Source organism: Carettochelys insculpta, chromosome 7, assembly GCF_033958435.1.
Source record: "Carettochelys insculpta isolate YL-2023 chromosome 7, ASM3395843v1, whole genome shotgun sequence".
Lineage (NCBI taxonomy): Eukaryota > Metazoa > Chordata > Testudines > Carettochelyidae > Carettochelys > Carettochelys insculpta.
This window is the reverse complement of record NC_134143.1, coordinates 66,445,173-66,458,753: the sequence shown is the minus strand read 5'-3', so window position 1 is coordinate 66,458,753 and position 13,581 is coordinate 66,445,173. Positions and strand designations below refer to the sequence as shown.

The 13,581-nt window shown below is 40.9% G+C and overlaps 1 protein-coding gene across 3 annotated transcripts in view; it reads left to right on the top strand.

The window, feature by feature from the left end:
* The window catches only part of RBM20 (RNA binding motif protein 20), a 163,481-nt gene that overhangs the window by 38,336 nt on the left and 111,564 nt on the right, over positions 1-13,581 (top strand). The window contains exon 2 of one of the 3 annotated variants that reach the window (XM_074999197.1): positions 2,624-2,852. The exons of the other annotated variants lie outside the window; for them this stretch is intronic. Within the exon in view, the coding sequence (XP_074855298.1) occupies positions 2,839-2,852 (14 nt within the window). The 5' untranslated portion in view covers positions 2,624-2,838. The remainder of the gene's footprint in view (positions 1-2,623; positions 2,853-13,581) is intronic. 3 annotated transcript variants of the gene reach the window in all.

The window sequence follows — 13,581 nt, the reverse complement described above, 5'->3', positions numbered from 1 at the left end:
TACTCATACAGTGCATGGTACATTTTAATATGGAATCATGCTGCTCTTTTACATTCTGCCTTAATTTGCATATTGTCAGCGTTTTTTTGTAAGCCTTTTGGATGGAGACGTTGTCTTCCCACATGTCTGTTAGGTACCATATAACATTTATGTAGAAAAGTTTTGATAGTAAAGCTTGTCCAACTAATGTACAGGGAAAAATAAATCTTGGTAATAACTTTGTGTTAATGTGAGCTTTACCTATGGTGCAGATTAGAGAAATGAATCATATTTTTTTCCAGAGGTGATAGATCAGATCAGGGAGACTGGGGTTACTGACTTAAATCAAATGCTTATCTATGCAGATACCCACTTCATTGGGTGGTTTAGGGACATCTGCATGCCAAAGACAATAAAAGTGCACAGTGATGAAATGGAAAGCCAACCACACAATAAGCCTATTTCTCCGTTTTTAGATAATTTTATTGTAGTTGAACATTTTCTAATAGCAGATGCTGCTAAATGTACACAGACCACGCTGAAGCCCATGTCACCATGTTCGTCACTGCTAGTGCAACTAAAATAACTACAAATTGAACCTCCCTAATCCTGCACTCTCTTGTCTGGCAAACTCCATAATCCAGCATGATTTTAGTTAGCTGGATGACCACTTATCATGGGTGTGGCCAAGATTCCCATGATCCCATAAAGTTTATTTACAGCCCCCAGTTCTGCCTCTCAGTGTTCTGTGCTGTTGTTTAGCTGTAATTTACTCCAAAGTGTTTTCTGAGAGCCCAGTAAGCAGTGGAAATGTTGGTAAAAGTGCTAGACAGCATTGATGTGAGGGTGCCGGATGAGAGAGGTTTAATCTGTATGTTCAAGTTAGCGGGGAATATCTATACAGAAAACCCTCGATTTAATGGACCAGTAGAGGGGAAGAGGTGTCCGTTAATGCCAAAAGTCCGTTATATCCAAATAGTTATACACTATGATGATGCGCTGACCTTCCCAGCCTATCACTTACTCCTGTCCTCTGTCCCATTCTTTCCCTCACACTTCCATCTCCCTCTCCCAATTACCAGGAGAGGAGCTGAATGCCTGTCTGGCTCCTTCCACCTCCTCCAGCCCCCAGCTCCGAGTGGCACACATGAAGGTAGAGCGTGGTCACCCCCAGCCTGCCACCGGAAAGCAGCCTCATGGCTGCTGCTCAGCACCATTGCAGGCAGTGGCAGCTGGGCGCCAACCTGCTCCACTCACACAGGGTTGGGGGAAGAGAGCTCCTACGCCCCACCGCAGCCTCCCCCAACACCTCTGGCTCCAGTGGCCCCAGCTGCTGCAGTAGCCTCAGCAGCTCCTCTAGCCCTGGGGATGGCGCTGGTGAGTCTCTGCATTTATCTGGGGGCGGAGTGGCAGGGGTGGGGGAGGCTAGCAGACAGCTCCCCTTATATCAGACTCTGTTAAATCGAGGGTTTACTGTAATGAGCTGCATTCACGCCTCTGATTGCAGTGTAAGCATACCTGGAGAGCCAAGCATTTAATTTTCTGTAAAATCTCCTCATTTAAATGTCAAAAGTTGCTGGAGAACTTTACAGATAGCTGAAGTTTTGACTCAAGTGTTAGTCCATTCTTTCTTGTACTCTGGGAAATGTTTAAGAATGCTTTTGTCCTGATCCGCTGTAGTTGATGGTGGAACATCTTTATAAAATGGTATATTTCTAGCGGCAGTGCACATAGCATTGCAGTTCTACATTTTCAAAGATTTACTTTTCTTTCTCATACATAATAGGGGTAAGATTTCCTAAAGCTGCCTCAAATTTAGAGGCTCTTTAAAAACTGGTCCCTAATCTCCTGTTTTTTTTTACGAATGTAATTGTATACCTAAGAGTTATGAGTAGTTTTCTCTTTCATTTCCTAGCCATGGACATTCCCAAGATTTACAACTTTGCAATAAAAGCAAACCTATGAAAAGCCTTGTATATAGGCTTCACTCAGTACTCTTAAAGGGGCAGGTGGGGGGGTGTCAAACCAAGGTTTGCATAACGAAAAGCAGTCAAGTAGCAATTTAAAGACTAGCAAAATGGTTTATTAGGTGAGCTTTCATGGGACAGACCCACTTCTTCAGACCATCTGTTCTGGTCTGGCTATGGTCTGTAGAAGTGGGTCTGTCCCACGAAAGCTCACCTAATAAACCATTTTGCTAGTCTGTAAAGTGCTATTTGACTGCTTTTTGTTTTGATAGTGTATAGACTAGCACGGCTTCCTCTCTGTTACTATTCAAGGTTTGCATGTTTATTGTTTTTAAAGGACTCTGTCCATGCAGAACAGGATAAACACTTCTTATTAATAGATTGAAATCTGAATAAATCAGATATGTAAATACATTAGTATGTTTTCAGGAAAAATTAATTAAAAACCAGGTTCATAGGGAAAAATAAATTGCCTAAAAACAAACGATTAAAAAGTAGCACTTTTGCCACCAGTAAAAATCATCAATGAATCACAGGAGCTAGTGGAAACATAACTAACTACAATTTATTTAAGTATGTTTGACAGTTCAAAATGCTCTTCTGTAGCTGATTAAAAGTTTAAGATGACTCAACTATAAAACCAGAATGATTTGCTGTGACCTCAAATTCTGTTTCAGGTCCCTGGTTACGTTTCACAAGATAAACCAGTAAAGGCCAACACTTGTTATCAGACTTGTTTCCTGATGGCCAAAGACTTGACTTAACCATATTAACTTGTGAAAAATGCATGCAGTAGAGCCTTGATAACTTGTGTGAATGTCCAGGAGGAGCATGGAGAATTTCTGAATTTTTGGGAGCAAGAGAAGAAAACTCAGTTTAAAAAGCAAAGGTTATGCATCATGAAAGGTATTGTGTTCATTTACTTTGCCAATTTTAGTTTAATTAGAATAACATTTAATAGTTACATAAATCAGTGAAATCTTAATAATAGGATACTTCACTCTTTCATATGGCTATTTAAATCTCTTCAGAAAGGGTGAGAAATTTTTGTATGTATATGTTTGGTATATTAGAAAGCATGTAGATTAGGAAAATGCACATAAATGAATGTCTTTTTTTAAAGTCTTTGTGGTAATGTACTGGTAATAACCATGAGGCTTTTTTTCATATAAATACTTTTTACTAAGAATCTTGAAAGTACACGCATGAAATCTCTTTAAGTAATGTAGCAATAGGTGTGTTTTTAAATTCTTTCTTATTGCCCTTGAGTATCTTGGGTTTTCAAGGGCATATCATGGAAAAAGCTATTTTCAAATGGATTGCACCAGCTCTAGATGCCATTATATCAAGTACTTAATGGATTTCACAAAACAACTCACTATGAGATAATTCTGAAAATGTGCCCTGCTGTGTTCCGAGTTAGAGTTCTATTTCTGACAGGGAGACTATTAGCAAGCTCTGGCTTTTGTCAGGTCAGCTGGTGGCAATTGAAGGCCTTATCACTTTTTATGTTGTTGACACCACCGGTTGTTATTCCTGATGGGTCACAGCATGATGGGGAGATAGCTCTGGTATTTAAACCCCTAGATAAGAGTAACAGAGAGAAAGCCACCAGATAAGATAAGAGATACAGCAGAATTTATTTTCTGTTTTTAATGATACTAACTAGACTCAAGTAATCTGCAGAAGCAAAGAAGTTGGTGTATGAAAGTTTCAGTAGCAACTTTGAGTGGTCACAGAAAAAAAATATATCCTAACGACTTTTCTAAAACTGAAGATATTGGTATAGGGTAATGCTTGATGAACTTTGAGAATCTGCATAGATTAAACTTGTATTCCTATTTCCATTTAATTAATAAACATTTTGTTTAATAGATGCTGGCAGCAGAGCCACATTTTTGACTATGATTCTGATCAGACTTTATTTTTTTCTTTCCTTTTTTTAACTGTTGAAGAAGCTCATGAAATTGCATGGTTTTCATGATAAGAAAAATGCTATTTAAATGTGTTTTTGTAATGCAGTATATTTAAAACTAAATATAGCAGTATAAAGTGGTTATATAACCTTCCAGAACTAAACCATGGAAAGAGCATCTGAGTTGTGAAACAAAGTGCATCCCATTCTGCGAGGTCTTACATCCTGTGAAACCTGTCAGAACTCACAAAGCAGAATTTGGATAAGCAGAACTAATTTAGTAACAGAGAAGGCCGTGCTGGTCCATATACTATCAAAACAAAAAAGCAGTAAAGTAGCACTTTAAAGACTAACAAAATAATTTATTAGGTGAGGTTTCATGGGACAGACCCACTTCTTCAGACCATAGCCATACCAGAACAGACTCAATATTTAAGGCATAGAGAACCAAAAATAGTAACCAAGGTTGACAAATCAGAAAAAAAAATTATGAAGGTGAGCAAATCAGAGAGCAGAGGCGGGGAGCAGGGCGGGAAGTCAAGAATTAGATTAAGCCAAGTATGCAAAAGAGCATAGTGTCCCAGAAAATTTGCATCCCAGTTCAAACCACATGTTAATGTGTCGAATTTGAATATGAAAGAGAGTTCAGCAGTCTCTCTTTCAAAGCACTTTGAAAATTCTTCTTCAATAGGATGCAAACTCTTAAGTCATTAACAGAAAGGCCCACTCCATTAAAATGTAGACTAACTGGTTTGTGGCTCAGAAGTGTTTTGCTGTCTATTTTGTGCCCATTAACTCTTTGTCTGAGAGTGTTTGAAGTCTGTCCAATATACAGAGCATCTGGGCATTGTTGGCCCATGATGGCATATATGATGTTAGTTGAGGAACATGAGAATGTGCCCATGATTCGGTGACTAACCTGGTTAGGTACAGTAATGGTATCCCCAGAATAGATATGTGGACAAAGCTGGCAGCGGGCTTTGTTGCAAAGAAAAGTCCCAGGACTGGTGTTCCTGCGGTATAGACTGTGGCTGTTGGTGAGGATCCTCATAAGGCTGGGAGGTTGTCTGTAGGAGGGAACAGGCCTGTCATCTAGGGCCTTCTGGAGTGTGGCATCCTGATTAAGGATAGGTTGTAGGTTTTTAATAATGCGTTTCAGTGGTTTGAGTTGGGGGCTGTAGGTAATGACCAGTGGTGTTCTGTTCCTGGCTTTCTTGGGCCTATCTTGGAGTAGCTGGTCTCTAGGTATTCATCTGGCCCTGTTGATTTGTTTTTTTATTTCTCCTGGTGGGTAATTCAGGTTTATGAATATTTGGTAGAGATCTTGTAGTTTTTGGTCTCTGTCAATAGGATCAGAGCAAATGTGATTGTACCTAAGGGCTTGACTGTAAACAGTGGATCTAGTTATGTGTGCAGGATGGAAGCTAGAAGCATGTAGGTAAGTATAGCAATCAGTGGGTTTCTGATAGAGTGTGGTACCGATTAGGCCATCCTTGATTTGTACTGTAGTGTCCAGGAAATGTATCTCTCGCCAAATAGGAAATGTGTCTCCCCAAATCGGAAATAATCGTGGGTGAGAACAAAGTTACATAGGTCAGACTCCAGATTGGCTTTGGTGACATCAGGGATGGTATTCCTGATTGCTTGTAATCCATCTTCGTGTGGAATATTAGTGTACAGAGCCTCTACATCCATGGTGGCAAGGATGGTGTTGTCAGGAACTTTTTCAATGTTCTGTAACTTCCTCAGGAAGTCAGCAGTATCTCGGAGATACTGGGAGTATTGGTGGCATAGGGTTTGAGGAGGGAGTCCACGTAACTGGATAGTCCAGTGGTAAGGGTGCCAATACTCGCTGCCAGCTTTGTCCACATGTCTATTCTGGAGACGCCATTACTGGACCTAACCAGGTTAGTCACAGAATCATGGGCAGAGTGGGCCATTCTGTTAATGACTTAAGAGTTCGCGTCTTATTGAAAAAGAATTTTCACACTGCTTTGGAAAGAGAGACTACTGAACTCTCTTTCATATTCATTTGACACATTAACATGTGGTTTGAACCAGGATGCAAATTTTCTGGGACACTATAGGGGCTCTTTTGCATACTTGGCTTACTCTAATTCTTGACTCCCCCACCCCCCCCGCTCTCTGATTTGCTCACCTTGATAATTTTTTTTTCTGATTTGTCCACCTTGATTACTATTTTTGGTTTTTCTGTGCCTTAAATATTGAGTCTGTTCTGGTATGGCTATGGTCTGAAGAAGTGGGTCTGTCCCATGAAAGCTCACCTAATAAATTATTTTGTTAGTCTTTCAAGTTCTACTTTACTGCTTTTGTGTTTTGATAAAACTAATTTAACATATTAGAAAGTGAAACAGCAGAAATGTAGCACTTGAAAGTAACAAAATGATTTATTCGGTGATGAGTTTTCATGGGACAGACCCACTTTATCAGATCAATCACATTTCCGGTACAGACTGACATCCATAAGTACAGAGATCCAAAAAAAGATATTTATTTATTTGGACCTCTGTACTTACAGATGTCAGTCTGCACCGGAAATGTGATTGATCTGATGAAGTGGGTCTGTCCCACGAAAGCTCATCACCGAATAAATCATTTAGTTAATCTTTAAAGTGCTACATTTCTGCTGTTTTGTTTTGTTAGAATACAGACTAACATGGCTACCTCTCTGTTAACATTAGAAAGTGGTAATAGCCAATGTCTGGTGGTAATGCATAAAAGTCATTTCACTATCAACCATTAACTATTTTGAGTGATAAGATTTAAAACCCCCCACTTTAAAGAAAGGAAAGAGTACAGTAATTGGGTGTGACATTTTAAATAATGCCTAATGGATTTATGTATTTAAAATAATTAAACTAGGCAACCATCAAAAATTATACATTGAATGAAATTCACTGTAGTTAGGTTTTTAAAACCTTTATTTAATTAAAAGGCTAATACAATTTTAAAATCACTGCAGTGATGAAATATACTGGGCTAATGATGAATTTGAGGGATACCATCAACTCTAAAATCTCACTGAAGATACAGCATAGTTTACTGTAATTATAAGTAACATTTAATATGACTAACATAGAAAAGCTAGGGAAATAACCATTTTTCTTTGCATTCAAACTGTTCACATTGGGCCTGGCAATTTAAAAGGGCTTGGTGCTCTGGGCTGCTGCTGCCATTGTAGCAGCAGAGACAGGAACCCCCTGCCCTTTAAATCACCATCAGAGCCCTACATGTTGCAATCTGGGCAACACTCAGGGCTGGCTGGGGGAGGCACAGCATTGTCTGGGTGTCATTGAGGACTGGCTACCTGTAGCCCCACCTCTTCTGCCTGAAACCCCGCCTCTTCCAGGAGCCCATAGTTGAAACCTCCACAACATTGCACAGTGCCCAGCAAAGTCTGTCACCAGCACTGGAGAGAGGGAAACAAATTAACGTAGGGAAGAATGTTGTTTGAGAGAAGACCATCACCTGGAGATAATCTCTAATTCCCTACAGCGTAAGGACAGTTTTATTCCTCACGACTCATGGAACCAGCAAAACTCAATAGCTCTGAAAACATCTCCCTGGCATCAGCATAATCTCCCTGTCATTCCATTGTCCTGAAAAACCTGGGTTTACCCCAACAGCACATGCACTGCTCTTTGAAAAACCAGATATTTGTACCTCTGTCAACACAGAGCCCTCTGCATTACTACAGTAAATGTGTTGGTATTTCTCCTTTCAGCCACTTCTCTTCAGGGGTTTGAACAGCTGAAAAAAATCCTTCCAGTCGTCACATATGAGTTGGCCTCTGGACTATGGTTTCTGTTGACCACATTTTTAAAATGCCTCGTGGTTGGCTTTTCAAAATAATGGCTTCCTCCAAATACAGATGTAGTTTTATCCTTTGCTGCGGATGGGATCCATTAGGTTTCATTTCTAGTGCTTTGTTTTGTAGCTAAAACTCCATAAGTGAGCCCTCTGGCATACGTTTTTGGGTGTTTTTGGAGCAGGGACGGTGGGCTGTTGTGTATTTCTGTTGCTGCTTTGGGATTTTTACTTTGGGTTTTCAAGAGTTGCCTTGTGGATATGTCAGAAAACTGGGGCTGCTAATTGCAGGGTTATAGCCTGGTTCTGGCCGCAGCTTACTTAGTGGTTGTATGCAAGCCACTAAACCTGTTTGTGTGTCTGTGTTCCCATCTGCCAGACAAATGTAATGTCTCCTTCTCAGGAGTCTTGTGAGGTTTGCTTAATGTAATGAAAAGTCCAATAGAACTGGTATGTAGTATATTTACTGACTATGTTCTGTAGGGCGTGTGATGGAGTTCCTGGGGTGAAACTTGGACTATGGGATCAGTGGTCCCTATCCCACCAATATGGCTACTCCTTTCACACTGCGTAGCCCCAAACCTCTGGTAGGTTTTGAACTTACAGAGACAAGTCACAGCCAGGGACAAGCCCAACCCAGTTACGGGAATGCTTTGCCAGCCACTCACGAACCAACAATAGAGAAGTTCCAGCCAATTTCCCTCCAGCTCCCCAGCTTTGCACTCCAGAACAATATCATCTTGCCTGAGTTGAAAGCCTGACACACAGAAGTTCATTACCCAGTCTGACCCCTCCTGGGTTCAGAAAGGACACACACTGGCCTTTGTAAACTGAGCTGAGGTTTTCCAAGCACTTGAACCAAAACACACTGTTTTAGGTAAAATATGAAATAGAGTATAAGCTTGATTATCCCCATCCCTGGGGAAGAGGGGTTGCTGGATAATCAAACTTGCTGGTTATATGAGCTGGGGCTGCTAGCTCCACTCCTCTGGCCCTGACTGAGTAGCGGGACCTGCTGTTGCTGGTCTGGCAAATACCAGTTAGCCAAACTTGCCAATTACCTGAGTGCCAGATAACACAACTTTTACTATGCATTTATTAGCTACAGAAAGACAGATTTTAAGTGACTTTGGGCTTGTCTACACTACCACCTTCCTTCGAAGGAAGGATGGTAATTAGGGTGTTGGGAGTTTACTAATGAAGTGCTGCACTGCACACGCAGGACGTCGTTAAGCAAATTCCACCCACCCCGCAGCAACTTTGAAGTTTTAAACTTCGAAGTACCGGCACGTGTCTAGCTGTGGCTCACCTGCCAGTACTTTGAAGTGCTGGGGGCAACTTCGAAGTCCCTTTACTCCTCAAAATTTGGACTTCGAAGTTGCCCCGGCACTTCAAAGTACCGGCGGGTGAGCTGTGGCTAGACGCACGCTGGTACTTCAAAGTTTAAAACTTCAAAGTTGCTGCGGGGGCGGGGGGGAGAATTTGCTTAATGAAGTGCTGCGTATGCAGCGCAGCACTTCATTAGTAAACTCCCAACATCCTAATTGCCATCCTTCCTTTGAAGGAAGGTGATATTGTAGACACAGCCTGTAAGTAGTAAGCATGGGGTCAAAGAAATAAACTTTTGGTCTGATTTCTGTAACCTAAACATGATTTAAATGAAATGGTGTCTCACCCTGGCAGATGGCACAAGCAGGTTACAATTCTTTAGTATACAGGCTGGGACTCATTCCAGCCTGAGCCCACCCTCCCCAGTGCAAATCCATCTGTCCTCCAGATGTTTCCTCCAGATGTTGAGTTGCGAAAGAGTGAAGATGTGATGATGCCACTTCCCTCTTGTATAGTTCCTTCCAGCTGTGCTGGAAAGATGTGTGCTGTGCTGTGCTGTGTTGTGCTGTGCTGTGCTGTGAGGGTTCATCCAGGCTTCCCTCTATTTTTTTTCAATCCACGTGCAGAATAAATTTTGTTATGTGCACCAAGGCATGTGTAGATGTGCACCACCCATAGAAACACATGTTGCCAGCTGAGGGTGCTTGGCCCATCAGCTGGGTAGCACCTTCTCTTGGCTGGCCACCGAAGTGCTCATCTTAGAGGGAATACTGGGTTCACCCCCATTGATCAAGCAGTGCCCATTGTCTATGTGTTGCCTCTGAGAAGTCTTCTGGGATAGATGGGAGGAGAGTAGATTCCCTTTAATGAGCCATCCGCAGGTTTGGCTACTCCATTGTTTTACCTAAAAGGCTGGTTGTGGGTGTTCTCAACCTCACAATTTCTTTTGGTCACCAAACAGTTGTTTTGTTGGAGTACAGACTAACATGGCTACCTCCCTGTTACTATACAACAGTACTTATCCTCCCGTACAATGATCGCACATACAACGCAACAGGATTCAATTTCCCCAACCTTTTATATGTCCAGGGATGGCAGACATCCCACCTAATTCATACTTCTCAGTTTTTTTTCTCTTTCCTGTTACCTCCTCTCCTTCCTGGGGCCCTGTGGATGGGGGCTGCTCTGGCTGCACTGGCGTGCCCCCTCCCTGTGGCAGCCCCACGAGGCTGGAGCAACCAATTATAAATCAAATCTATTTAATAGTTGATCTGTGACAGTTTCTGTCCCTGCCCCTCCCTAATTAACCGGCATTGAGCTGGTGCATGTTGCCCCAAGGCCTTACAACCATTATACCTCAGGGGGCTTGCTCCAATTATTGGCCTGGCTCGAGAGAGAAACTTTAAAAGGAAAAAAAAAAAAAGCCTCTGCCCAGTTTAGACTTGTGTTTGTTACCTTGTTAAGTCTATTAGACAAATGACCTCTGAAGAGCTGGAAGTGTAGTAATTTTCGCCTTATGGTTCATGGGATTAAGACTTAGGAAGGAACATCCTCCCTGGCTGAATGTTTGGAATTCTCCACTCATGCTTGGACAATGCGTTGTCTGTCAGTGCCCAACAGGCCCAAGCACCTGCTCTTAGAGACAGGATGTTGGGAGGATGCCCCTTATTTACATCCCCATGATAGGGTACTTTTGAGAATATCTAGAAATATCAGACTCAGGACTAGAAGTTTGTTTTCTCTTTCTGCCTCTTAAATTTGATACTTAAACTGCGAGAATTAGCCTTCAGGGGTCAGAGCCTCAGCTTGCGTGAATTGTCAGAGCTCAACCGAAGTCAACAAAGCTCTGATAGCTCAGACCAGCTGAAGAACCGTCTGCTATGCTCCAAACCCAGTCATGCTCCTGTAGAAACCAGCAGCACAATTTTACTTTGTTTTTGCGGGGGCGGGGGGGGGGGGGGCGCTGTGCACTATCTTTGTTAGATCTTTTAAAATGTATTTGCTGTTTTAAAAACTAAACAGTAATCTTCAGTCAGTTTCCACTGGAAGGGCACTGTTTGTATCCTCTAGATGTTCCCTAAAGCAGGATGAATACAGCAAATAGCTGTTCAGAATTTCATGAACTAATATTCATCTATTCTGTCTGCATGCTATTTGTGTTTGTTTTCTGCTTATTTTAGTTTAATGAGTATACTAGCAGTAATGTTCTGTGAAACCATAAATATCAAGCAAATATTGCAGATTTAGGGAAAGTGAATTTTGAATTTTAAATAGTCACAGAGAGGTAGTCATATTTGTCTGTATCTTCACAAGACAAAAAGCAGTTCTGTAACACTTTAAAGACTAACAAAATAATTAATTAGGAAATGAGCTTTCATGGGACAGACCCACTTCTTCAGATCTGGAAAATTCTGAAAATTTTGAAATTTGGAAAATTTTCCAGACCTGAAGAAGTGGGTCTGTCCCATGGAAGTCATCACCTAATAAATTATTTTGTTAGTCTTTAAAGTGCTACCAGCCTGCTTTTTTGTTTTCTGAATTTTAAAGCTGTGTGTACAATAAATTTGACGGTAAGAAGTATGCACATGCAGAAGAACTCATACCATGTAACACAGTGTATCCAATCACAGCATCAAATTTTGAATGTTTAATACTTGTGTCGAATTACTTAAGAACAAATTGCAGACCAAGAATTATTCAGAAAAGATGCTTAATACATACATTTTGAGAAACTAATAATATGGAAAATCAAAATCTTAGCAGTCAGTTTGTGAATGGAAAAATAGACAATTTCTGATCAATTATTTGTTGCATATTATTCACCTAGCCCTGGTATTAGTCTCTGTGGTCTAGTGAGTTCTATGTTTCAAATGTGTGTGATGTGGATTTTTTTTTTTAGTATTTTCTCAAATCTCTGTTTAGAGTACCAAACGTTTCATGAGGTTTCTAACATTTATATACCTTTTTTAAAATATCAATTTAAAAATAAAACATATAAAGATTTTTGTTCAAGAAGTAAAACGTTATTTAATTTAATTGCTTTTGTTATATGTGATGTATTTTTACTTTTATTTTTAATTGCCTTTCTGATTGTTGTGTCCGATGAAGTGATTCCAGCCCACAAAAACTTACAAATGTGTTAGTTTATAAGGTGCCAGAGAACTTCTCTCTTTTCCCTTTTTTCCTTTTTTTTTTTTTTTTGCTGAAGTAGACTAACACAACTACCCCTCTGAAACATTAATTAAACTTTAGTGCAATAGAATCTACGACCTGTAAAGTCCATGTACGGTAACAAGAAGCTCTGGGCAGTGTGTGACTTTTCTGCTTCGTATTTTCGAGATGCTTAGTTTACATCTAATTAGAAGACTGCTTCTGTTGATGTTTTCTATAATAGAGCCATTATACATTACTTCCTACTTAAAAAGATCCGGTTCAGAACATCTCACATGTTTTTTTAAATGTAATGTCTAAATCCAAAACATACTGAAAAGGATGACCTGTCAGGCCTACAAGGGATATGTTGTTCCCTCTTTCTAGAATTTTAAAACCCATGTGAGAATTCTGAAATGGGGAGAATGATGGGGCATAACTAAGGTTGGTTGTTTGTGACCACTAAATAGCTGTCTACAACATGGAGGTTTAATACAGACACTTCTCATAAATATCTATGTATTTACCATTATTTACATATAACTTCTGTTATTCTGTTCTATACTTCTATACTACTCTACTATTATTTATCTATAACTTCATTACTGCATGCATTATTATTATCATTAATAATAATAATGATAAAATGGTTAAAGTATTTTTAACTTGGAATTTGGAAAGTTTGTATCACTTTTGGTATCAGAGTAAAAAACTGATTGTTTTATTGTAATGTGGGATTTGGCCAGCTGGTGAGTGTTTTCTGGGACATGACTGTCTTATTGTTATTGATTGGCAGGCAAAAATGGGGCATTTTTTTCTGTTCTGGCCATTTGCTGTTGGGTTTGGTAGGACTCTAGGATGTTTTCTGTGCTTTGAAACCAAGGCCCGGTGGGTGACGGGGATAGGTTGCCCTGAAGTTAAATGAGTTAGTGCCGGCTTTCTAGCGGGGCTCTTTGCATTGAAAGCAGTGCAGGTTTTGATTGCATTAAGTCGGTAATTAGAGGTAGCTGAGTGAGAGGGGTTGAGTCACCCAGTTCAGCTGTGTGTGGGGCCCAGACTGTAAAAAGTACAGGGGCTCCCAGTGGCTGCTCCGATGAAGGCAGCTGACAGACTTAGGCAGTGAGCCAATGGAGCAGGGATGGGCAATAATTTTTGATGGGGGAGAGGGTGCACACCAAGCTTTTGGTACATGGTCAAAGACTGCACTTCTGTGTGGAGATGTGGAGTCTGTGATGGACATTGAGTGCAGAAGGGAGCTCGGTGTAGGGGACTGGAGTACAGGGGAGGATGTGGGGTCAGAGAGAGAGTTTGGGTGAAGGAGGGGTTGTGACTGGGGCAGGGGATTGGGGTGCAGGGTCAGGGAGGGGTATGGAGGCAGGAGAAGATTCTGGTCTGGGGGAGGGGTGTAGGAGA